Source organism: Eulemur rufifrons, chromosome 11, assembly GCF_041146395.1.
Source record: "Eulemur rufifrons isolate Redbay chromosome 11, OSU_ERuf_1, whole genome shotgun sequence".
Lineage (NCBI taxonomy): Eukaryota > Metazoa > Chordata > Mammalia > Primates > Lemuridae > Eulemur > Eulemur rufifrons.
Genome location: NC_090993.1, coordinates 13,981,629 through 14,006,372, shown reverse-complemented (window position 1 = coordinate 14,006,372; position 24,744 = coordinate 13,981,629). Strand labels below are relative to the sequence as shown.

At 46.3% G+C, this 24,744-nt stretch overlaps 1 protein-coding gene across 1 annotated transcript; it reads right to left on the bottom strand.

The window, feature by feature from the left end:
• Positions 1–11,165: 11,165 nt before the first annotated feature.
• On the bottom strand, positions 11,166–24,405 carry CCSAP (centriole, cilia and spindle associated protein). Its single transcript, XM_069484750.1, has 3 exons — positions 24,048–24,405; positions 12,583–12,845; positions 11,166–11,285 (listed from the first exon to the last, which is right to left on the bottom strand). Exons 1-3 carry the CDS (start codon positions 24,403–24,405, stop codon positions 11,214–11,216), a joined length of 693 nt encoding a protein of 230 aa, XP_069340851.1. The 3' UTR covers positions 11,166–11,213.
• Positions 24,406–24,744: the final 339 nt, after the last annotated feature.

Here is a 24,744-nt window from a genome sequence, read left to right as displayed (position 1 = left end):
CACTGCAGCCTCGAGCTCCTAGGCTCAAGGGATCCTGCCTCAGCTTCCTGAGTAGCTGGGACTACAGGTGCACCACCACGCCCAGCTAATTTTTTTGTTGTTGTTGAGACGGAATCTCTCTATGTTGCCCAGTCGGGTCTCAAACTCCTGGCCTCAAGCGATCCTCCCACCTCATTTTCCCAAAGTGAGGGGTTTACAGGCGTAAGCCACAGCACCCAGCCCCTTTTTCTAACTTGATGCAATGTGTAAACTTGATTTTAAAGAAAGCTAGAGTGAAGGAAACTATCTTGCTCAATTTGAATATTTTACATTCCAAAATGTCATGAAAACAATTATGTTCACTAAATATTTAAGGACCAGGTGACCATGTATGATGATAAAAATGCTAATTTCTCTGGTGGGGAGCCCTCAAATCATTTTGAATTGAACAGGAAATATTATAATACAATTAATTCAGGGTAAATCTATCACACTATTCCCTTTTCCAGAAAAGTCATCATATTGGTTTGTGTGGCCGTGAAGGTCCATCCCGTTCCCTCATATTATTTCCACTTTCTGAGGAAAATGGTGCTTTTATAGGACACTCGTGCGTGTCTCTGGACACCGCTTGCTTTCTCATGGCCTCTGTGCCTTTGTGGGGACACTGTGTCCTTCCCCCATAGTGTTCCCCAGCCAGATGTCCAAGTCTGCTGAGCGGCAGCGCGGTAGTCCTTTCGGGCACAGCACAGGGCTTTGCTGGGCAGCTTTCTCTGCCCTCGGCACGTGCGGGTACACCGGCTCTCGCGGTTCTGTCCTGACCGCCCTTTCGGTATTGATCGCGCTGATCTGTACGTTGTCCCTGCTGGTCTTCTCTGCTGGGCTGAGACCTCCCCAGGAGAGGGCTGCTTCTGTGTGCCCAGTGCCTGGCCCGTGGGAGGGACTGCAGTGCGGACGGAAAAGGCAAATGACCATGGAGTCGGCTGTGTCCCCACGGCTCTCCAGTGTGTCCGGATATCTCCAGTGCAGCCTGTCCACTGCAAGATCCCTCTTTGCAAAATCTCCAGAAAGAGGCTGCGAAAACCATTCCTTCCTGGGGCAGCTCGTTCCCTATTTGAACGTTGGCTGTGGTGCTTCGGTACCAGCGATCTTACTTTACGTTCTGGGCTTGAGTGCTCTGAATGTTTAGACTGCAGGTTTGTTGTTAGGATTAGTATTTCCTGGGAATTAGGTCCGTGTGCGCTTAGCTGGCTCTTAGCACCTCTCTCGGCTCAGCCCGAGAGCAAGCGCATGACTGCTGTGTTCCCCGCCTCCGGTGGGGTTTGTCACCGTGAGAACGGGCTCTGTAAGATGCGGTTGAGGACGTAATCGGCCACAAACCTTCAGGCTGAGGCCTGGGCATCATCAGTTGTTGCCGTGTTTTATCATGAGTCCCAAATGCTTCATTTGGGGTGAAATGTGTTGCATTTCTCAATTCTGTTAATTATGCATTCTCGGTCACAGTGGACAAGTCCCCGTGTTGAAGCAGAAGCCAGAGCTGTAATGAGATCTTGAAAACCTAGTGACTCTGCCCCCCTTTCAAAGGAATAAAAAAGAATGACAAATAGTATTCCTGCCCTAACTTTTGTATGTATGTTCATCTGACTTTCCCAACTCCGGCCCGTCCGAGCCGTGAGGACCGTGCTCGCGCCCGGCGCGTCTCGCTGTCGCTGTGCGGGTCACAGCTACGCCCTGTGCCGTTGGCTGCTCTTTCATCCCTTGTCCAAGTGTGGAACTTAATACCCACCTTCCTTTTCTTCTTTAAAAAACATGGTGTATTGGGAAAATTACTAGATAATTTAGTTCAACAAGAATCTCATTTTTAATACCATTAATTAAACATCTGGAAATATATTTATATATTTCATAACTTAAAAGTATCCTCACATTTAGCGTCTAATGTAAGCTTCAGAACACCGCTCTGCGGGGGTCACGGCAGACATTAGGGGCCTCTCTCAACCGCGGGGCCTGAGCCGGACGGGCTGGGGCTGGGGCTGGGGCTGGGGCTGGGGCTGGCCCAAAGCCACACCCGGGCGCGGGCAGCGGGCCAGGGGCGGGGTCCCTACCTCGCGGCACAGGGGTGGAGATCTAGGACTTCGGTTGACTGCAGCCTTTTTTCTCGGCATTTTATTATGAAAATCTCAAACATGTTTGTTTTCAGAATTATAAGTAGTTCTGATTTTAACCGGTAGGAGTATTTTCCATTTTAAAATATTTGTAGTACTAAGTTTTCGGGAGTTGGAAGTCAGTTGATGTTATCACTGTGAAACCATGTTTTGATTTAAAAAAAAAAAACTTGTAAGTTTGATAACTTGCTTTTTTAACTTTGCCTGCAGTAAACTGAATTCAGTAAATTGAAATGAGTACAAATGGGAAGCGCGTGAATGAAAACACACGCTGCTGGTGTTCAGGGTGCTTGTCACGGGCTGCTTGTCCCCGCGCTCAGAGCTGTCTGGTGCTGAAGCTGCTGTGAGTGAAACCTGCCCCTTGTCGGGTCAGGGCGTGCCAGGGAGCCCACGCCGGGGAGGCGGCTCTCCAGCGGGCACGGCTGGACCTGCCTTCCCGGCCACGGTGTCCTGCGCGTGTGCTCTGGCGTCCTGCGCTGTGCGCCAGGCAGATGGTGGCCCGGGCTAGGCCTCGTCTGTGCCACTTCTCATCTCTGTTTATTTAGCTTGGTCCTTGAGCGAGAGTGGAAGAAAAATTTCATACTCACGAATTTTTCTTTAATCTCTAAATATCCAATAATTTACTACAGCTAGCCTCTTTTCCCCTTTTTATTTCCAGGAGTAATTTTTGGTTTTAAATGCTAGCCTGCTGCTCCAGATTTTCTGCCTTGTGTAGTTACATCTTAGGAACCACCCAGCGACCTGACATTTAGGCACAAGGTCTGGTGTTTGTTCGCGGGGATCTTGTGTGGAGAGGATGCTTTGCTCTGGCTGTCAGCTTTGTTCCATGGCTGGGGGACACTGCTCAGCAAAGGAGCCTCAAGGAAACGTTGAGCTAAGTGGCCTTGTGGAAAGCACAGACGGCAGCTGGGGGCTGCGTGTCGCGATCACAGTGAGCACAAAGGCCTGGGGTGGCACAGAGTCAGGCCGGTCGGCCCCCGCCCCTCACGGAGCAGCAGGGGAGGCTGCTCTCGGAGGCTCTGGGTGGGAAGGGTGGGCTTGGTCCAGACTTCCCAGGTTCTTCTCAAAGACCAGACAGCAACCCAGAGACAGGGAACCCCTAATTCTTCTGAAATCTAGAAGCTCTAAAATAATGAAACTGAAACTGATAAAGCAGCCGCCACAGGGATTAGTCATGACTTAAAGGCAATGTTAACTTTCACAAAATAAACACTCCTAACTAGTCGAGGCCGTGTCTCTTAGTAAGATCGAAAGCACATATGTACCCCGCCGGGTCCCGAGCCGCAGGTCCGAGTCTCTCTCACCGCGGGCAGCCCGTTGGCTTGCTGAAACGCTGCACAGGACCACAGGGGCGCGTCTCTGAGCACCCGTCCTCGCATGGGAAACGCTGGAGCTGGCTGTCCCCCCCTTGTGTTTTGCACGTGCTACACGACTGTTGCACACTGCCCTTTTTTGTATCCCTCCCCCGCCCCCCAGGTCTAGCCCATTACTAGAGAGACGATGTGGACGAGCCACCATCTGGCCCGTGTCCTGCACCACGTGAACACCCGTGTTCAGTACATCTGCACACGTGGATATATCGGAAGACTTTTAGGACTGGAACTGCCAAATCAAAGACATGTTCCTTCTTAATATCAATAAGGCCAAATCATCCTCCAGAGTACTTAGACCAATTTACACTCCCACTGTAGAGCAGGAGGCCCAACCATTGAAATCCACAACAGTTCTTTTTTTTTTTTTTTTTTTTTTGAGACAGTCTCACTCTGTGGCCGGGGCTAGAGTACCATGGCATCAGCCTAGCTCACAGCAACCTCAAACTCCTGGGCTCAAGCGATCCTCCTGCCTCAGCCTCCTGAGTAGCTGGGAATATAGGCATGCGCCACCACGCCTGGTAAATTTTTTCTATTTTTAGTAGAGACGGGGTCTTGCTCTTGCTCAGACTAGTCTCAAACGCCTGACCTCAAGCGATCCTCCCACCTTGGCCTCCCAGAGTGCTGGGATCACAAGTGTGAGCCGCCATGCCTGGCCCCACAACAGTTCTTTAAAGAAATTGAAGTTTGTATTTTGTCTTTATTAAATTTTAACGTTGGCCATCAATTTCACGATCACCGTGAGGAAGATGTCTCACAAAGAGCAGCCACCCGGGGTACGGAGCACCGAGGTACACAGCTGTCACACCACAGGAAACCTGTCCCCCGTCCCTGCTGTGGAGGAAGGTGGAGCAGGGCCTGGCGTCCAGATCAGAACAGGAAAACTGAAGTCAGACCCAAGCCTTTCAAGGGGACTTGGCTGAGCTTTGTGGCCTGAGGATGCTGTGCCGTGTGTTTTCTTGTTGACATCACAGGTGTGTTTTAAAATCTATTTCTAGAGAAGGTTTGTTGCTTTAGTGAAAGTCAGTATTTATCACCTTGCCATTCAGAAATCTCTGAGTTTTGGATCCCATGACATTCGACCAGCAGGAGGCGGGCTGGCCCTGCCCCATTCCACACCTCGGCGGTGGCCTCCTGCGTGGGCTCAGTCCAGGAGCTTTGAGAGCATTCGCTTCAAGGTCCCCTGGGGGGCTCTGTTATTAGTCTGTCATTAAGTCTCACAGCTTAGAGCCTTCACTGGGGGTGGGGAGAATACCTGTGAAGAATGGGTATTTACATTTGTTCCTTTTGTGTTTTCTCTAGGATTTTTTCAATGATCAATGCATTCTTAAGGGTTCAAAAATCAAAGTCACGTGAAAAGGTAAACACTGGCGTCTCCCCCTGCATCTCTGCATTCCTTCCCCAGCCCGGCAGGTGCCGCTGGCTGGCTTATGCATCCCTCCAGGGGTTCTTGATGTCCGTACAGATATTTTTATTACCCTCCCCTTTCTTAAACAAAAGGTAACATATTACATACACTACCTTTTTCCACCGAAGCTATGTCTTGAAGCTCTTTCCACATCTTGGTACACTGAGAGCTTTCTCATCATATTCTGAAGGCTGCATTGTGTTCCGTTGTGTGAATGTTTTCTCTACCCAGTTCCTTACTGATGAACAATTGAGCCATTTCCAATTCTCTTTTGAGGTGATTCCAAAATAATTTGGTTAATGACAGTATTTTTAATTTCTCAGTCTTCACCCATATTCTTTTCTCATTTATCAGAGAAAGTAATAATCTTCCTTCCAATGCAGTCCCTTTCCTGTACGTAGGCAAGAACTATTTAGAAAATTTGATGGAGGGGGAAACAAATCCAGCAAGAAGTGGGAAGACCTTTTTGATGAAAACCTTAAAACCTTACTGAAATAAATATAGGAAGACCAACCTAAATGGAGGTATGCTATATTTGGGGATAAAAAGACTCTATTAGAAAGATGTCAGTCCTCCGAAATTGGCAAATTCAATGTACTTTAATAAAACTCTCGAATGGAATTTTAAAATAGAATTTGTCAAGCTCATTCTAAAGTTCATATAAAGGAGAAAATAACCAAGAAAAGAGAAGAGCAAGGTGGGAGTATAAAGACTTCCCTACCAGATATAAACTAAAGTACAAAGTTATTAATATAATCAAACAGTACTGTGAGCTCAGGTACAGACAAATTGATCCAAAGAAGAGCAGCATCTAGGAACCTTCCCATGTACCTGTGGGAATTTATGAAAAAATATGTAATATTTTATATCAGTAAGGACTGTGCACCAGGTGGCATTAAATCCACCCGCTACTCAGTTGATTAGAAAAGCTGGATTTTTACTTCATACTCACAAAAAATTAACTCCAGTTGGATTAAAAATCTAAAAACAAGGCAAAGTTTTCAAAAAGCATTAGATCATGTAGGATTTTTTTTGATCAAAAGGTAAGTCTTTCTGAAGGTGACAAAAAAAATCCCCCATTTGTAAAGGAAAAGTTTGAGGTTTCATGATACAAATTAATATTTCCTATAAAAAGAAAGGATAAAGTTAAGTAATGGGCTGTAGTAAAGTATTTGCAACGTATTTAACAGAAGGTTGGTCTCAGATATCTAAAGAAATCCTAACAAGTCAGGGAAACTCACTGAGAAAAAGGGAAATATGTTTTCTAAATTTTTTTCCCAAAATAATTTTAAAAGATTGGCAAAGTACATAAACAGGCCATTCATCAAAGAAGTAAAGATGATTGATGAATGTGAAAAAGATGTTCATCTCACTAAAAATCAGTAAAATGCAAATCATTTGGTTCCTGCTCTTGGTAATGTACAGCTTTTTTTTTCGGTCAGTCTTGTCAGAGGTTTATCAATAACAAATTTTTTCAAAGAATTAGCTTTTGGCTTCACTCATTTTCTGGTTTTGTTTATTTTGTTGGTTCCTGCTTTTTACTTTTTCCTCCATTCTGCTAGATGTGTTTTATTTATTTTATTCCTAGTTTCCTGAGGTAGAAGCTCAGATTATTGAAATTATTGATCTGAAACTCTCTTTCCTCACAGAAGCACTCAATGCAATAAATTTGCCTCCAAGCACTGATTTATCTGTGCCCACAAATTTTAATATGTGACAATTTCATTTTTCTTCCATTTAAAATATTTTCTAATTTTTCATAAGAATTCCTCTTTGGCGGTTTATTTATGAGTATGTTTAATTTCAAACTGATTTCACATTTTCCTGTCATATATTGCTGATTTCTAGTTAAAGTCCATTAAGGCCAGAAACATACTTTGTATGATTTCAATTATTTTACATTTGTTAATGTTTATTTATAAACCAGGATATGGTCTGTCTCAGTGAATGTTCTGCGTGCACTTGGAAGAGTATGTATTCTGCTGTTGAGTGGAATGCTCTATAAATGTCAACTAGAGCCATTTGATTAATGGCATTAATGGATTCTTCTGTGTCTTTGAGGATTTTCCAGGTGTCGGTTCTGTTATCCATACGAGTTGATGGCTCCGACTATAATTGTCAGTCTGTCTAGTTCTGTCCTGTCCGATTTCCAGTATATATTTTCCCTCAGCACAGTCCTTGCGGCTGCAGCCTTTTTCTGGAAGTGCAGCTCAGTCTGGGCACCGCAGCGCTCTGCTCCCTGCCATGCCGCTGCCTCCCGGGCTCAGAGAACGCTTGCTCTTGCGCTGTGCCATTCCGTGGGGTGGCGCTTGCCACGCTTCATGTGGGAAGCCAGCGGGTTTTAGGGAGGTTCACCATTCTGTGGGAGCACTGTCGCCACAGAAGCGTAAGTATCTTGAAGCTCTGCTGTGTCTTCTTGGTGAATTGACCCTTTTATTAACATACAATAACCTTCTTTATCCCTGGTAACTTCCTTTGCTCAAAATCAACTTTGCTTTCCTTTTTCGATGTTGTATGGTATATCTTCTTTTCCATCCTTCTCCCATTATCCTACTGATGTTATATTTAAAATGAATTTCTTATACATATCATATAGTTGAATCATGTTTTTTTAAAAAGTCATTCTGACACTTTTAATTGGTGTATTTATATCATTTACATTTAATGCCATTAATTGATATGTTTGGCTTTATTCCCTCTGTTCCTCAGCTTCCCCTTTCCTGTTTCTTTTGAGTTATTTGAACATTTTTAGTGTTCTGTTGTATCTGTTGTGATGTTGACTCTCTCCCCTCTCTCTTTTTCTTTGGAGACAGGGTCTCGCTCTGTTGCCCGGACTAGAGTGCAGTGGCATTATCACAGCTCACTGCAACCTCAAACTCCCAAGTAGCTGGGACCACAGGCATGTACCAACACGCCTGACTTGTTTTTCTACTTTTTGTAGAGATGAGGTCTCGCCATGTTGCTCAGGCTGGTCTCCTGGCCTCAAGTGATCCTCCTGCCTCAGCCTCCCAGAGTGCTAGGATTACAGATGTGAGCCACTGTGCCCAGCCATTTTGACTATATTTTTGTATAGTTTTTAATGGAAAATTGTTAGTCTATTTAGAACCATTTTTTATCATTTTAATTGGAATATGGAGACCTTACCACCATGTAGGTCCCTTTACCTGCCCCACTTCTGGTTATAATTGTCTTATATATTGCATCTACATACATTGAAAATCCTATCAATTATTTTTCTTTCAACCATCAAATATGTTTTATAGAATTCAAGAGGAAAATAGTCTGTTATATTTACCCAGATATTTACAATTTTTGTTGCTCCTCTTCATTCCTAATGTTCCACGTTTCCTTTTGGTACTATTTCTCTTCTAAAACACTTCTTTAGAACAGTCTGCTGGCTGCCAATCTTTAGTTTCCCTTTATCTCAGAGTGTCTTTATTTCACCTTCATTCCTGGGGGATATTTCACTGGATATAGTATTCTGTGTTGACAGTTTTCTTTCAGCACTTTAAGACATGGGCCACTTCCTTCTCAGCGCCAATGGTTTCTGTTGAAAACTTTGCTTTCATTCAAATGATTGTTTCCTTGTAAGTATTATATCGTTGTTCTCTGGATGTTTTCAAGATGTCTTTTAGTTTTCGGCAGTTTGATCACGATGTGTCTGGGCCTGGATTTCTAAGGGTGTATCCTGTTTGGGGTTTACTCGGACTATTGAATGTATGAGGTTTCACCAGTCTTGGGAGTTTTTTTACCCATTAGTTATTCAGATGTTTTTAAAGCACTACACTCTTACCTGCCTGTGACATGACGGCGAGACCTTTTATCATTGTCCTGCAGGTCCCAGCAACTGTTCATTTGTTTTCTAGTCTCACTTCTGTTGTTCAGATTGGATGATCTTATCAGTCTATCTTTTTGTATCTCCATTCTGCCATTGAATCTAGTGAGTTTTTTAAATTTGTATAGAATTTTTCGGTTCTAATATTTTCATCTGGTTCTTTATATCATGTTTCTTTACTGATAATTTCTATTCTAGTATTTGTTTTGAGAGTGTAATTACTCATTTGAACTTCCTGATATTAGCTACTTTAAAGTCTATCTTTTCATGGTGCTTCATATGCTGAATACTTTGGGATTGCATCCTAGACACTTTGAATATAATATTACATGATGAGACCCAGGCTCTGGTTTAAATCCTATAGAAAATGTTGGTATTTTTCTTTAGGAGGAAACTGATCTGGTGAGGCCACAAATTCCAACCTGTGAGTGTTGGTCCCAATGTCAGTTCGGTTTTCAGAGCTTTTGCAGTGCTCTTTGGATCTAACCCACATGTGCGCCATCTTGTACGCAGTCTGAAACCTGAGCAGGCATTACCTGTTAGCCCAGTTCTCCACTGGTTTTGGTGTGCTCCTTAGGGTTGGCTCCACACGTGAGCAGTGTAAATAGGCCAGGCGGAGCCCAAGTGTTCGTAAATAACTTGTAGAGTCACTGTCCTAAGCTCTTCCCTCTCTCCTCTCTCCCCAGTGCTTTCTGGTTCCCTGGGTCTCCCCTTTTTTGGTCCTCCAGCCCCCAAACCGCCCACTTCCATAACTGAGCCCCGTCTTTCAGAGAAAACAGCACATCCGCTCAGCCCCACCCTCTTGGTGCTGGAGCTCTACCAAATGGAAACGTGTGACATTCCCCTGCCTCAGACGTGTGGCTTCTGCAAGCTCCCGCTGGCAGCCCGGGGATTACCGAAGGAGCTTCAGCATGAAAAACAGAGAAAGGGGAAAAGGGGCATTTCCCTCACTCTCTGAGCTTTAGCTGCTCCTTTCCTTCCTGTTCCTCAGTCCAGGCTTCTGCGTCTCTGCACTTCAGTGCTTGCTTCTGTGGTTGGGCCTGAAGATACTAGAAGGAAAAAAATGGAAAACTTGCCACCACTTCAGTGGTGGCTCAGAGTTCTGGTGTTCTGAATTTGTGTGTTGGTGTTTACTTTTCAGAGTCCTCAAATACCTGTGTTTGGAGAGAACAAAAGTGGGGGGATGTGTGTGCACCCCATCTTACCTGGAACCAGATCCTTCCCTAAGCTATTAAGTGAAAAAAATTATAGAATGTGTAGAGCACTGTCCAATATTTGTGTGAAAAAATGGGCACATGTACCTACAAAGATAAGTGGTTAGGAAAAAGGTCTGCAAATTTGCATACAAAACTTAACACTGGTTTCTTCCAAGAAGGGGAGAATTTTGACAAGTGGGTGGTATCAAAGGGCATTTTTACTCTATACTTCTTTTTAAATTATTCTAGCCATGTGCTATTACTTTTGTAACTTTCAGAACAATTAGATCATGTGAGGGAAGAGATTGGGAAAAAATTATAGCCCAATTCCAAGCATATATTTAGAACTTGTCTTTTCCTGGACATATCTAATGTATCTTGTTAAACATTTATCTAATGAAAAATCCATTTAGGAGTCAATATGATCATACATTTTCTTCAAGCCATTTATGTACAAATCAGAATTATTTCTCATAAAATAGTCTTAGGCTTTCAGCCAAGATAGTTTTGAAAAAATAGAATAGTCTCAGCTTGTAATGTTAATTACCTTTAGTCACATTTTTCCAAGTAAATGCACTATTGACTATAAGCTAAAAATATACCGTTCTTAGAAAATACAACCCAAAATTCCTGTTGCCCGAGCTTTGTAATTATATGTGCCCAGCCTTTGTTTTTTCAGAATTTTAAAGTGAATGTAGTACTGAAAACAAACTTTTTAATATATAAGTGTGCTTAGAAATTTTATGCAGGGAAGTATATATATAGGCCCAGAGGTGCCAAGTATTTTGATATCTAAAGGGCAGTTACAAAGAATAGATTTTTATTTACTTCTCATCTAGTAGATTTAATGTCCAGAGTGCTAGACAGTATTACTTCAATATTCTATTACTTTTATATTAAAAGCAGTAACATAAAACAATTTGTCATAAATATGCTTTAAATACCTAAAACCAAAATTTTAAAATTTCACGATGTCGCCAGATTCTCGGTTTCAGACCTTTTCAACACGAGAGGTAATTTTAAACTGTATCACTGTCTTGCAAGTTGTTCCAAGAATTAGGAACATGATTACAACCACATTAGTTTCTAGAATGAGAAGAAAGAAGTATGGCTGTCAAATTTTAACTTTACACTTTTTTAAAGCAGCTGTCCAAGCGACTGTTTAAGCTCTGGCCAAATAGCACCTCATGTGTCTGTCATCCACGGGTTCGCCAAGGTGGGGGACTTCATCCGTCTGTCCTCTGCACCCACAGAGCGAGCACATTAGCTTTGAGCAGCGAATTTCCTTTTTGCCACCTGTCTTCTGTTCTTGGCTCGTAATGCTGACTCGTGAATCTAAGGAGAGTTCAAAAATAAGAAAGTATAACTTAAGTGGCTTACAAAAGAAAAAAAAAAAAAGACAGAGTCTCACTGTATTGCCCAGGCTGGTGTCAAACTCCTGGCCTCAAGCAGTGCCTTGGCCTCCCACAGTGCAGAGATTACAGGTGTGAGCCACCATGCCCAGTCCTTACGTGGCTTCTGTACTAATTTTCAAGAATGAAACTAGCTACCCCCAGGTCACCTGCAGCAGGGCAGAATCAAGCCCTGTCCTCCTATATATAGTTTTTGTATTATATACAGAAAAGCCATTCCCACTCGATGCTATGGCTTACCCATTATGAGTGATAATAAAACTAAGTGACAGCAAATTCAATGTTAGATACAAACAATAAACAACTAATTTGCACATCCCTCTACTCTTGGCTCTGGAAATTGTTAGAACTGCTTAGTATCAAGCATGAATAAATATTTAATTTAAAAATGTTAAATGTTTTACAGTCATATACTAAAAAAAAAAAAAAAAAACCACCAAGGGATTTTACCACCTAAAATGTTTTGTACTACAGATAAATCCTGTTAAAATTAATCCCATGGACTTGTCAGAGATCTGTGGTTAAACGGCAGCTTTGTTGTCTCAAATCTCTGTCTAAATAAGACCATCTGCTGGGGTCGTGAAGTCTGTTCAGTCAAATTTTCATTCACAGGATTTATCCAGAATGCAGTTTCTCTTTCTGCTTCTTTAAATGCATCCTCTGCTTTCGGCCACGGCAGCAATGTTAATGCTGACACACAACTGTCTGTGACTACGAGCTCGAGGATCCTCTCGTCTGAAATATTTTTGGGGCTGACACAGGGTGGCAGGCCGGGGCCAAGCCGGAGGGGAACTAAGGCTCCTGGGGGTGAAGTGCGTGAGTTAGGGACGAACGGGGCAACAGCAATTCGATTGCGGGCATCTACCGCAGACCCCCTTGCGCTCTTCTGGTTAAATTCAAATGGACAAACCACTAAAAAAGGACTCAAGAAAACGCCAGCTTGTCAGAGCCGGAGGAAGCCGAAACCCACGCGGGGAGCCCAGGTGGGCGTCAGTCCCGGCGCCTCCCGGGGACCGCGGTGTCATCGCGCCCGCGGCTACCGGGACCTTCAGCCCAAATCCCTGGTGTCATCGCGCCCGCGGCTACCCGGGACCTTCAGCCCAAATCCCTGCTGTCCTGGCCCGCCGTGCTACGGTCTCCGTGGCCGCGGATGCGACAGCCACTGACGGCCCGGACCAACTCACCACCTCGGGGAGGCGGGAAGGCGGCCCGGGGCGCACCTCGTGCTCGGGGCCGGACGCGCACACGTTGTGAGTTTTTTGGCTGCCGATAACCATCTTCTTTTCTCCACAGCCATAAAGAGCAAACGGACGCTTTTCTTCTTTTACTTTAATTGATGATCTTTGGGGACTTTTGACAGCTTTCCTGTTTCCTCTGGCAAATAAGGCACTTCGTCGTTGTCGGGCTTTGACACTGGTGGGTAATTTATCAGTCTCTTGTCTGATTTGTTCAGGTGTTTCTTCTACATCGTTCACAGGCAGTGCTTTTGAAAAGAGATACAACAAGATAAAAATACTTTCACATCAGGTTTACATACAATTACAGATGCGGCCTGCAGGCTCGATGCTTACTCAGGTCAGTAACATTCTCACTAATGGCTCCACGCAGGAGTCCACTGAAAGCAGAAACGTAGAAACAAGTGAGCATAACAATTTTCAAACCATGTATCTCATTTTAAAATCAAAGACAAATATACCAGGATTGAACTAAACCTATTCAAAAGCAACTGCTGCCGCAAAGGTTGGTTTTTAAGTCACTCAACTAGAAAACGCTCCTTATGGGCCTCCCCTGCTCCCAAGAGCTCGCTGGCTTCCATGATTTGAGAGGCCCTCCCGCACAACCGGGCGGTCCCCGTGGTCGGTCACCCACACAGCGCCGCACTCCCGGCAGGAGGCGCTAACGGAGAGCGCTCCTGGTTTAAGGAGGCTTCTCCAGCGCTTGCCCCAGAAATGACAGCATGATTCAGGCCCCTGGTCTACACAGCCCTAACGTCTGTCCTCAAGCCAGGGAGACCGGTGGTGAAAGGCCGCCCAGCCTGAGGTGACCATCAGGTATTAAGGACACACTCCGAAAAGTATCTCTCTCTCTTAATACCTTTTACAATTTCACCATCATGTTTATGTGAACCTTTTTTATAAAACATTATTTTGTGTGAACCCTTGTTGAGCCTGTTTCCTTTCAGCCTAAACTTACATTGACTAAGCTCCTTTTGCATCCAGGGCTCCCTCAGTCCCCCCGTTCAGGCCGTAAGGAGACCCCTGGCCTCAGACATGCCAGGCGTTGGCTCTGGGTGATGATTTTCTAAATTGCTATTACAAAGCCTCGTCACCCCTGAGGACAGACTCTTGGTCCTTAACCACTCGCGGTAGCAACTCTTCTCTCGCCTATTTCCAGGTTCCCTTTAAAGTGGAGTGAACCCCTACACGGGGCAGGGCACACACTTGCAAGAAACCTTGATAGGTCACTTGTCATTCCTGCCATAGGTGATGACCTTGACTCTAACAAACCATTTTATTTACTACTAAAATTCTTTTTAAGAGACGGGATCTCACTATATTGCCCAGGCTGGTCTTCAACTCCTGGCCTCAAGCGATCTTCCCGCCTGAGCCTCCCGAAGTGCTGGGATTACAGGCGTGAGCCACTATGCCCAGGTTAACATTTTAAGGAACAGACAATCCACGTCCAGCCCTGGGTTTAGTGTCCCACACTGCTGTGCATCATCTCCTTAAACCCAGCACTCGAGCTGCTCAGGGGTGAAGTGGGACTCCAGCCTTCCATTTTATCACGAGAACCAAAATCCATTCACTGCTCAAACATTTCTCTGAGTGATGTGTCCACGCCGCCTTCTCCTCTCCTTTTCCCTGGGTCTGGCAAGAGGAGGAAAGGAGAGACCATCAGGATTGAGACACAGGGAACAGAAGGGGAGAGGCAAGGACCTGCGCGTGACAACACTGAGGACGAGGGAGCAGCAGGTGCCCAAGTCGTCTTCGTCAGTCATGTCCTTTCTCCTCCTCTCCTCCCGGTGTGTCTGACCAGGTTCCCAGGAACCTGCCCATGGAAGGCAATAATGATTTAGTTAAAAGGACAAGAGGAACTAGCCAGGAAGAGAACCAGAAAGAGAATTTCAGGAAGGGGGAATGCCTTTTCCAAAGGCATGGAGGGAATGAGGGAAGAAGAAAGCGGAAATTATACATAGTTCAAAATGACAAGTCCCTAGTCTATGGATGAAGGCACGGAGCAGGTAGCATGGGGGAAATAAAGGCTTTCTATCCCAAACTCAGGAATTTTTATTTTATCCTAGAGATGATGAAGAATCATTGAAAAAGTTTAAGCTGAAAAGTGATGTGATGCTATTTGTATTTTAGGAATGAGGCCTCCAGCTACACGTGCAGGATGGGTTGGGTCAGAGAGGGGGGGCAGCAAAGCCAGCTGGGAAAGCACGCGGGCAGACAAGCTGGGACGTGGTGCCGAGGACGCTTTTTAACGAGGCCCCTCCAGAGCAGACAGCCCCGCAACACCGGGTCGGACTGACGGGTGGACAGACCCCGAGAGGGCACCAGGAAGCACCGCGGGGCGCTGGGCTCTGTGGCTCCCGCAGGCGCCCTGCGTGCATGCTCGCGCCACATTCCGACAAGGATACAGACAAGGTGCTTGACAGCTTGGGTGGGAGACGCTCCCGGAACAACCGAGCAGGCAGGCAGCTGGACCCCGGAGAGACGATGGCATTAGAGATGAGTCGTGGCTTCCAGTGTGGATCAGACCACCACGAGGAAACGAGCCAGAAGAGAGGAGGGACACTCAGGCCCCTGGGGACACCATGATTTAATGAGCAGGCAGAGAAAGGAGAACCCAAGAGACAGACAGAGGAAAGATAGCTAGAAAAGGAAAAAGTAACGAGGAGAGAAGCTAAGGAAAGAGTTTCAGAAAGGAAAGAGCAGTCGACAGTGCCCAGCATTGCAGAGACAGTGGCATGATGAGCATCAGCACGGACTGCGCCGGGCAGCTCGCTGTCACTGGCTCTGCAGGGCAGGCGTCAGGTGGGAGAACCAGATTGCAGTGGGCTGAGGAGCGAACAGCGTGGAGACCACCAATCCTGGTAACAAGGAGTTCCTGGACCCACCCTCCGCACTAAGGATAACCGTGGGAAAGCGGAATGAAATAGAGAACGTGGTTCCAGACTAACAGTGCCCACAGTAACTGACACAAGAGACCACGATCTTCTCTGGAGATCCTAGGCCTCACTCCTGACTTCAGACACAATTCCCAGTGTGCTGAGGAGACGACCAGGCACCCGAGGAGAGAAGGCAATAAGGGAAGGCCAGCTGGAACGAGAGGCTTGTACTGGAATTATTTACAGACTACAAAATAACCATACTTATTCTCTGTACTTAGAAAGACACACTTGAAAATTATCTCCAGCAAGAGAAATATGGAAAATACACAAGAGGTAGAACTTACATTTATAAAACTCTTAAAATAGTGCTTGGTACAAGATAAGTGTATGTTTTTAAAATCCTATTGGAAAGAATAGAGTTTAAAATATTTTTAGACAAATAACAACAGCATCCCCACACCGGTTATGGTGGGAGATTACAATGCTGCTTTCCCAGTAATTGGCAGAACATTAGAATAAAAATAAATTCGGTCCCAATTTAGAACTGGGCTGAACAATAGCCATGGACCACATGTGGCTATTAAATATTAATATAAGTTCAATTAAAAGTAAATAAGGTTAAAGACTCAGTTTCTCAGTTCAGGTGCTCAATAACCACATGTGGCTAGGGGCTGCCATGCTGGACAGTGCAAACAGAACACGGCCATCATCACAGGACGTTTACTGAGCCAGGTGCGGTGGCGCACGCCTGCAATCCCAGCAACCCTGGAGGCTGAGGCAGGAGTATTGCCTTAGCTCAGGAGTTAGAGGCTGTAGTGAGCTATAATTGCACCACTGCATTCCAGCTTGGGTGACAGAGCAAGACCCTGCCTTAAAAAAAAAAAAAAAAAAAAAAAAAAGTTGTATTGTACAGTGTGATATTTTAAAAATATCTGAACACAACAAATTTGACCTAATGGGTATGGATAGTAACACTGTACTTCAGAATATATATTTTTAACAAGTATATATGGAACATTTATGAGAATTTACATATCCAAGCTATAAAGCAAATCTGAATACATTTACAAAATTGAAATTGTATAGAATGCATTCTCTAACCACAATGTAATTAAGCTGGATACAACAATAACAAGACTTTAATTATTTTTTCTGTGACTATTTTAAAAAATCGTAGTGAAAATTGGAAAATGCACTTAACTAAATAAAAATACTATATGACAAAACTTGCATGATGTAGCTAAAACAGTAATCAGAGGGGAATTTATACCCTTAAATGAATACATCAAAAAAAAAAAGAAAAAAATCAAATCAATGATAGGCAACCCATCTCAAAAAGTTAGAAAAAGACCAAAATAAGCCTAAAGAAAATTAAATGAAATAAAGATCATAGGCTAATAAAAACATACAATAAAGAGAATCCACATAGCCAAGAGTTAGTTTGGGAGAAAACTAAACCAATTCACAAACCTCTGGCAACTCTGATCAAGAAAGAGAAAAAAAGTAAAAATACAGCAAATGGCAGAATTCAGGTTAAATATACACTGAGAAATGTGCTTAGAGTCCTTTCCCCCCAAAACCCCGCTAAAGTGAAGGGAAACAGGTACGAAGCCACAAGGACAAAGAGCAAGGGCGGCAATGACATCAGGCGAAAGGGATCGGTAAAATCTGGGGAGAAGGAAGTAGACGAAGAGGTGGAAATGACCTCGCAGAACTGCCTAAAGGGGAAAGGCCCCCAGGACAGAGGCTGAACCCCAGAAAGAGCCGGACCAGACAGCAGGTTCCTCACAAGGCCAGTACAAAGGATTCTTTTCCAAAGGTTCAGCATCAATCTGCACTGCACTGTCTCTTCTGACGGTACAGTGTGGACCTGCCTCTGCTGAGAATTGGGATCAACGAGGTCTGCCCTTGAACCCCGGCAGACTTTTGTAACTTCCTCGGTGAGGGTGGGGTGGGGAGAGAGAGAAGCTGCCTGGCTCCAAGGCAGAAAGGGCAACACAGAAGCCCCCCCCCCCCCCCACCGGCTGTCTCAGGACGCCGTCTTTAGAATGTCACGAGGAAGGCCAGGCGCAGGAAGAGGTCCTGCCTGCTGCCCCAACTTGCAGCCCCACCGCAGAGGCCACACACACGGCAGGGAGCGGACGAGGCACCCGGATGCCTGGGGCCAGGGCACTAAGAGGAGTACAGTCTCCCCTGCCTGGGGCCAGGGCACTAAGCGGAGTACAGTCTCCCCTGCCTGGGGCCAGGGCACTAAGCGGAGTACAGTCTCCCCTGCCTGGGGCCAGGGCACTAAGAGGAGTACAGTCTCCCCTGCACGGCAGCGCGTTCTGCCTCTGCAGGTTCAACTGACCACAGATGAAAACTATTGGAGAAAAACAATACAACAATAAAAAATACAAGTAAAGAATGCAGCATAACAACTATTGCCATAGCATTTACACTAGGTATATCTAGAGCTAATTTAAAGTATACAAGAGAGGCCGGGCGAGGTGGCTCACGCCTGTAATCCTAGCACTCTGGGAGGCCAAGGCAGGCGGATTGTTTGAGCTCAGGAGTTCGAGACCAGCCTGAGCAAGAGCGAGACCCCGTCTCTACTAAAAATAGAAAAATTAGCCGGGCATGGTGGCGCATGCCTGTAGTCCCAGCTACTCGGGAGGCTGAGGCAGTAGGATCGCTTGAGCCCAGGAGTTTGAGGTTGCTGTGAGCTAGACTGACGCCACGGCACTCTATCTCAAAAAAATAAAAAAATAAACTATACAAGAGGATGTGCATAGATTATACAAAAATATTACACAATTTTATATAAAGGACTTGAGCGGCCATGGATTTTGCTATCTGCAGGGGTGTCCTAGAACCAATCCCCCATGGAGACCAAGAAACTACTGTAGTTTTAAATGACTAATTTTCGCAGTAATTGTATCATGCAGCAATCGCTACTTCTCACATCTTCTTTCCTGCAGCCCATATGTCAGGCGGTCGCTTCTCTCCCACCCTGAACCCACATGGATTACTGTCTGGAGTGGGAGAAGCCAGGCAGGGCTAGACTTGAGACCCCAGGTACAGCAGAAGCTGGGGTGACACCTTCTGGAAAATAGAACCATGTGAAAGGCCTCATGGTAAAGAGGGAGGCCCTCTCCTCAGTGCCTTTCCCCACCTCTGTTCCCGGGACGCTAGCAGCCAGGCTTGTGCCCTGGAGGCCTAAGACTGGAGGCACACTGTCTGGGGAAGCTCCTCCAGCATAAACGGGCAGGTTTAACGTTTGGAGTCCCCAGAGAAACAGCTGGGTCTTTATCCAGTTACAGAAAACGCAACCCCTCCCCGCCCAGGCACAAAGCTCCTAAGAAGCTCTTTCAGGCCTTACTCTTGAGTATGAGCTGACAGGTTAAAGGCAAACATTTGAACACATCCTCTAGTAAGGAAGAGACCAAAATATCCAGGAGAAGACAGCACAGGGAATTGGAGAAAGGTCTCAGAGGATATTTGTGACTTTTTTTTTTTTTTAATAGTTAAATGTAAGAACAGAATGCTATTTAAAAAAAATTAAAGAACATTTGGGGCCAAAATATGTGATCTCTTAGAAATTTAAAGCTAAGGTGGGAAAATTAAAAATTTCAGTAGAAAGGTTGGAAGAAAAAAATTAAAGAGTTCTCCCAGAAAACAGAACCAAAAAATCCAAAACCGAAACATTTTTAGATAAAAATGTTAGAGGTTTGATACAGGAGGTACACCATCCAACTGGGGATAATTATAGAGAGAAGATAAAGCAAATGGAGCAGAGAAAGTTATTTTTAAATAGTACTAGAACATATCACTGAACTGAAAGCAACATCCGGATTGAAAAGGTCCAGCCCAAGGGAAGGTGGGGAAGACACCAGCACATCATAGAAGTTTAGAGGACCCAGGATAAAAAGAATCTTCTAAAAGCTTCCCCCCGCCCCCCACCAAAAAAAGTACAAATATAGGAGGTCACGCACACAAAACAGGTGTCAGAGTGGTGGTAATTCTCAGCACTAAGACCAGAAACTAGGATTCAATGTAATAATAATGCCCTCAAACTCTGTGGTTTCTAATCTGGAATTTTCCAGCTTGCCAAAATATCAATGTAGCCTTTGCATATAATAAAGGCATATTTAGGCATGCCAGGTCACAAAATTCCTACTTCCCAGCAACATTTTACAGGACCCACAGAGGATGTGCTCCAACAAGAGGAGGGAATAGGCCAAGGAGAAGGAAGACTTGAGATGTCTAAGGCAGGGACCAGACAAAGAAAGGAAGTGCAAGTTCTCAGGCAGATGTGAAGGGAAGCCCCAGCTTAGCAGCTGTGCCCGATCTGGACACCATAAAATGTAGATTGGGACGGGAGAATCAAGGGCTCCAAAAAAATGTCTCCAAGGAGAAAATCAAATGAATAGAGCACCTGATGTGTCAGACACATGACAAGTTTATAGTACTATTAGACCATTTCAGGCCGAAGAAGTGAGAAGGAGTATTTAAAAAAAAAAAAAAGTAAACAGGCCGGGTGTGGTGGCTCACGCCTGTAATCCTAGCCCTCTCGGAGACCGAGGCAGGAGGATGCCTTGAGCTCAGGAGTTCGAGACCAGCCTGAGCAAAGAGCGAGACCCCGTCTCTACTAAATATAGAAATAAATTATACGGGCAACTAAAAATATATAGAGAAAAAAAATTAGCCGGGCATGGTGGCACATGCCTGTAGTCCCAGCTACATGGGAGGATGAGGCAGAAGGATTCCTTGAGCCCAGGAGCTTAAGGTTGCTGTGAGCTAGGAGGCTGATGCCATGGCACTCTAGCCTGGGCAACAGAGCAAGACTCTGTCTCAGTAAATAAATAAACAAAAACGTAAAGCAATGATTAACTTTAGGAAAAAAACTGTAACAAAGAAAATGTAACCAAATATATTATGTGGCTCACCTGCAAATAATTTACATAGCCACATAATTCAAACACAGAAGAGAGATCAAACAAAACAGCCATATAGTTAACACTGTGGGGATAAAGGGTGTTGGTATATGTCTGGGGGTGAAATGGGGGTGATGGGCTAAGATTTTGAGCTAAACCTTCATCTCCCATAACAGGAAGTCAATTTATAATGTTTACAATCAAAAGCCAATGGATAAGTCTGAATGAGAACAGGGTGGTCAAATGCTGAAAGGACAGCTACACAGAGTTGGAAAGAGCAAGGGGTGTGGCTGGGAAACAGTGCAGGATTGGTTATTCTCATTTTACTCAAGTTTTTAAAAAGTTATGAACATGTAAACCTTAAAAATAAAATTTAATTTTAAAAGAAATGTGACTATCAAGTAAGGAATTGGAGACAATCCAGACCACTCTTGAAAGCATGTTGGCTATGGGAAGGCAGGAATCCCACCATGAATAAGCACTCCCACACCTAAACCCCAACACACACAGACAACTTCCTAACAACTTTTTAGTATCTGTCTTTTAAATAAGAATGAGATGCCAAAGATCGTTAGACATTTGAGAAAATGTCCCTAACATGAAATAGAGAATTACAAGCAAAAAGAAACAAAGAGGACGAGATGAAATAGAGACTGTGTTGAAGAAACACACAAAGAAGAGAACAAAAACCTTCTAGCAGTATCTTCAGCAAGGTAAGAGAAGACACTATATGCATGAATCAAGAACCAGAGGCTATTTTCTAAAAAAGACTTAAAAAGAAAGTAAGGGAGGGAAGGAAGGAGGAAATGAATACCAGGTCAGAACACAATTTGAGAGCTCTTAAATTAAAAAAATGAATAGGATCCCACAAATGAAAAATGTAATAGAAGACTTGGAAGATACAGTAGAGAATATCACCCAGAAAACAGAACCAAAAAAAGATGAAAATCAGTAAAGAAAAAAATCAGAAAATTAAAGGATAAAATAATGGAGACTAATATCCAACTAAGGACTTCAGAAAGAAAGGAACAGGAAAAAAATTAAAATGAGAAAATAATGCCAGAAAACTTCCAAGGATTAAAAATACGAGTTTAACTGCAAGGACCCACCAAGTGCCCAACACGGTGAAGGAAAACAGACTCGGATCAAGGAAAAACTTAAAGGACAAAGACAAGACCCTAAAAACTTCCTGAGCTGGAACATGTTACCTGCCAAAGGATCAGGACTCATGATAATGCAGGACTGTAACAGCGTTAGTAGTTACAACACAGAAGAGCAATGCCTCCAGACGTTATTTAGAGACAATTCCTTCCAGCCTAGAACTCCATGCCCAGCCACACTCGCCAGATGGTAAGGGTAGCAGAAAGCTATCTATTGACCTGCCAGGTCTCAGAAAATTTACCTCTCACTCATTCTTTCCCAGGAAGCTACTAGAAGATGAGCTCCACCAAGGAGGGGGTGAACCAAGAAAGGAGATGTCATGACAGGCCCACAACAGAGACTCCTACCCAAGAGAGAAGCCAAGGCAGGTGTGGAGGTGACAGCCGAGGGCCCTCCCCAGATGCGGTAACAGCAGCAACCAGGCCAGACGGAAGTAGGTCAGAGGCCGTGGGAGGGATGCTCAGATAAGGAGAGCGATAGTGAACCTGACCTGCCCTTATGTTGCGAAAGAAAGAAAAAGGAATCGAGGGAAACAATGTGGGTCAGCTCTGAGTAAATTTCCCACAGGTACAACAGCGTAGATCCCAATTGTGAACCCAACAGACCGCCAGGGCTCTATGGCGGAGGTGTGAAGGCCAAGTGTAGGGTCAGGAGAGCAGTAAGAAGAAGTAAAGCCAGAAAGGGGGGAAATAACATAAACATAGTTATTATCACTAAACTATACACTTAAAATAGTAAAGATGGTAAATTGTACATATACATACTACCTCAATAAAAAAAGAAAAAATAAAGCCAATAGATAATGCTGAAAGAAACTCAAGAAGTGTCAATAAAAGCCATGTTACTTGGAAATATGGCAATAAAAACCAAAGGAAAAACCAGGCGTTGAAAGTGGCCACCTGAGGGACAGGCAATTCAGGTGTGTGGCGGGGCAGGCCTGCTGTTTTCGTAACAAATCGTGCAGAACTACGTGACTCCATGCGTGCGGCTTCCGGAGAAGAACTCTTGTGTTTTATAGAATCTCAAAGGAGTGCTCATTGCTTTGGTATATACAATCATCCGCTTAAAAACAAGGCTGTTTTTAATCTGGCCCAGCGCGGGAACAGAGTGGAGCAAAAGCTTCTGCAACTGTGTGTCGTGGAGGCAGGAAACCTCCTGTCCTTCTCCTGGTGCCTAAACTTTAGCAGAGAATGAATAACTGGGGGGATTCAACATCTCTAGGAAAATCCTCACGAACCCAGGGGCACTCCTGAACAGGTAAACACACACACCATCCATATCACAATGCTACCTGAGAACGGTTTTCACAGTTTTGCACCGAAACAGCTGACAATGCCATCGCTACCCGCGACGGGGAAGAGCAGAGCGAAGCCCATTCCGACCCATGAAGTACTTCTCGATTTAGCTAGTAGCTCGGTGCCCGCGGGAATCGTCTGGAACGCGTGTTCCCCAGCCCCCCTCCTCCTGTCACTCGCATTTCTAGCAGTGACCCGGAGGCATCAGGAACGCGGGGATTCACGAGCAACACGATGGGAAGCGGCCGCTCTGCCGCGGGCGGACTGAGAACAGCTGGAGATGTTACAACCAAGAGCAAAGTCACCTGCTCCTCGGCTCTTACCGAGAGGCCAGGAAGAGTCTGATTGGCTCACAATGGCGTAAACAAAACTAAGTGATCCTGAGCTTCCATTTCTTTTTCTATAAAATTGATAGAAAAATTATGGTCCTGCCTAAGATTGCTTTGAATGTGAAATAAAATACACATTCGTAGGTCAGTGACTGAATGTATAATGAGCTCCTAACGTTTTAGTTACTTTTCCCGCTAGAGCCTCTAAAATCCAGCGATCTGGTGGCGGTGCCCGGCCGGTCGCCGCCGGCAGCACCGGGCACCAGCCCCGTGCCGAGCCCCCGAGGAAAGGTGGCGACGGCCGCTAACCAGGGCAGACGCGCAGCTCGCAGGAGCCTTTCGGCCACCGCCCTCCTGCGCGCGCGGGGGGCGCCCGGGGCGCGGCGGGGGGAGGGGCGGGACGCCGGGGCGGGGGAGGACCAGCCCCCACGAAGATGCCCCCACGGCCGGGAGTTCTGAACGGTCCGTGCGAACACCTGCGGGACGTTCTTGGGGACAGCGCAGCGAAGGCGGGAGTTAGCACTGAAAACAACGCCCCGTGCGTAAGACAAAGCCGAGCCCGGTGGTTCTCAGCCTTTGGGGTCACCTGAGAGATGAAAGCCGGGGATCCCCTCAGCAAGAACGGGCGCTTAGAAACAAACAGACGGGAGTTAGTGGCCGGCCGAGGCCCGCGAGGAAAGACCCGGGCTTAGCCAGGGCACTGCGGGCGAGTTCACAGCCAGCGCGACCAACAGCCGGTTAATTAAGGAGCGCTCGGAAGAGTAGGAAGGCGGAGGCGGGGCTGACACGGTCCCTATTTTGTCAAGGGAGGCGGAATCCCCGTCTGCCAGGAGAAACGAAAGGAAGCGCGTGCCCCTCCAGGCCCAGTACCTGGCAGAGGCGCGTCCGCGGCCTTCGCGCGCCCGGCTTCCGCGCGCTCCTCCTCCGGGGACCCGCGCACCTGCGGCCCCGTCTCGTCCCGCGCCGCGGGCTCCTCGGACGGCGGGGGCAAGGCCGGGCTGCACCGGGGCGCGGGGCCCCCGGCGCCCGACGACTCCGACGACGCCCAGGGGTGCGAGGCGCCGGCCGGGCCCCCGTCGTCCCAGAGCCAGGGCACGTGCGCCTGCTCCAGCAGCCGGCGGCCCCAGCGGTAGTGCAGCAGCTCGCGGTAGTAGCGCCCGTGCTCCTCCCAGCGCGGCTCCTGGTAGCTCTTCATGTACTCGGTCTTCGCCTTGCCGCCGGGGGACATGACGCCGCGCCGCCCGCGGGCCCGCCACGGGGCGCGCAGGTGAGGCCTCGCCGGCCCGCCGCGCCGTTTAAACTCGGAGCCCCGCCCAGGGGGCGGTCCCGGGCGCGGAGGCCCCGCCCCCGGCGGGAGGCCTCTCGGCCGGGTCTGGGCCCCGCGAGCCGCGGCGGGAGCCCGGGTGGGCTTCAGGTGGGCGCGAACCCGCCTGCTGGGCGTCGGGAGGACGGCTGCGGGGCTGGAGAGCAGAGGCTGGGGCAACAGGGCAGGGGAGGGACACCGGGGGTTGAGCGGGGGGAGGAGTGAGGGCCAGGGAGGTCCGGGGCTCGGGATCGGTGGCCCCCC

Bases quoted from the DNA above. Each gene is read 5' to 3' on its own strand.
- CCSAP (XM_069484750.1), bottom strand. From the start codon at position 24,405: ATGTCCCCCGGCGGCAAGGCGAAGACCGAGTACATGAAGAGCTACCAG. The intron at 12,846-24,047 runs GTACTGGGCCTG...TCTTTTCAAAAG, and splicing joins CGCGGACGCGCCTCTGCCAG to CACTGCCTGTGAACGATGTA. The intron at 11,286-12,582 runs GTGCGCCCCGGG...AACTCTCCTTAG, and splicing joins CGTCCGGCCCCGAGCACGAG to ATTCACGAGTCAGCATTACG.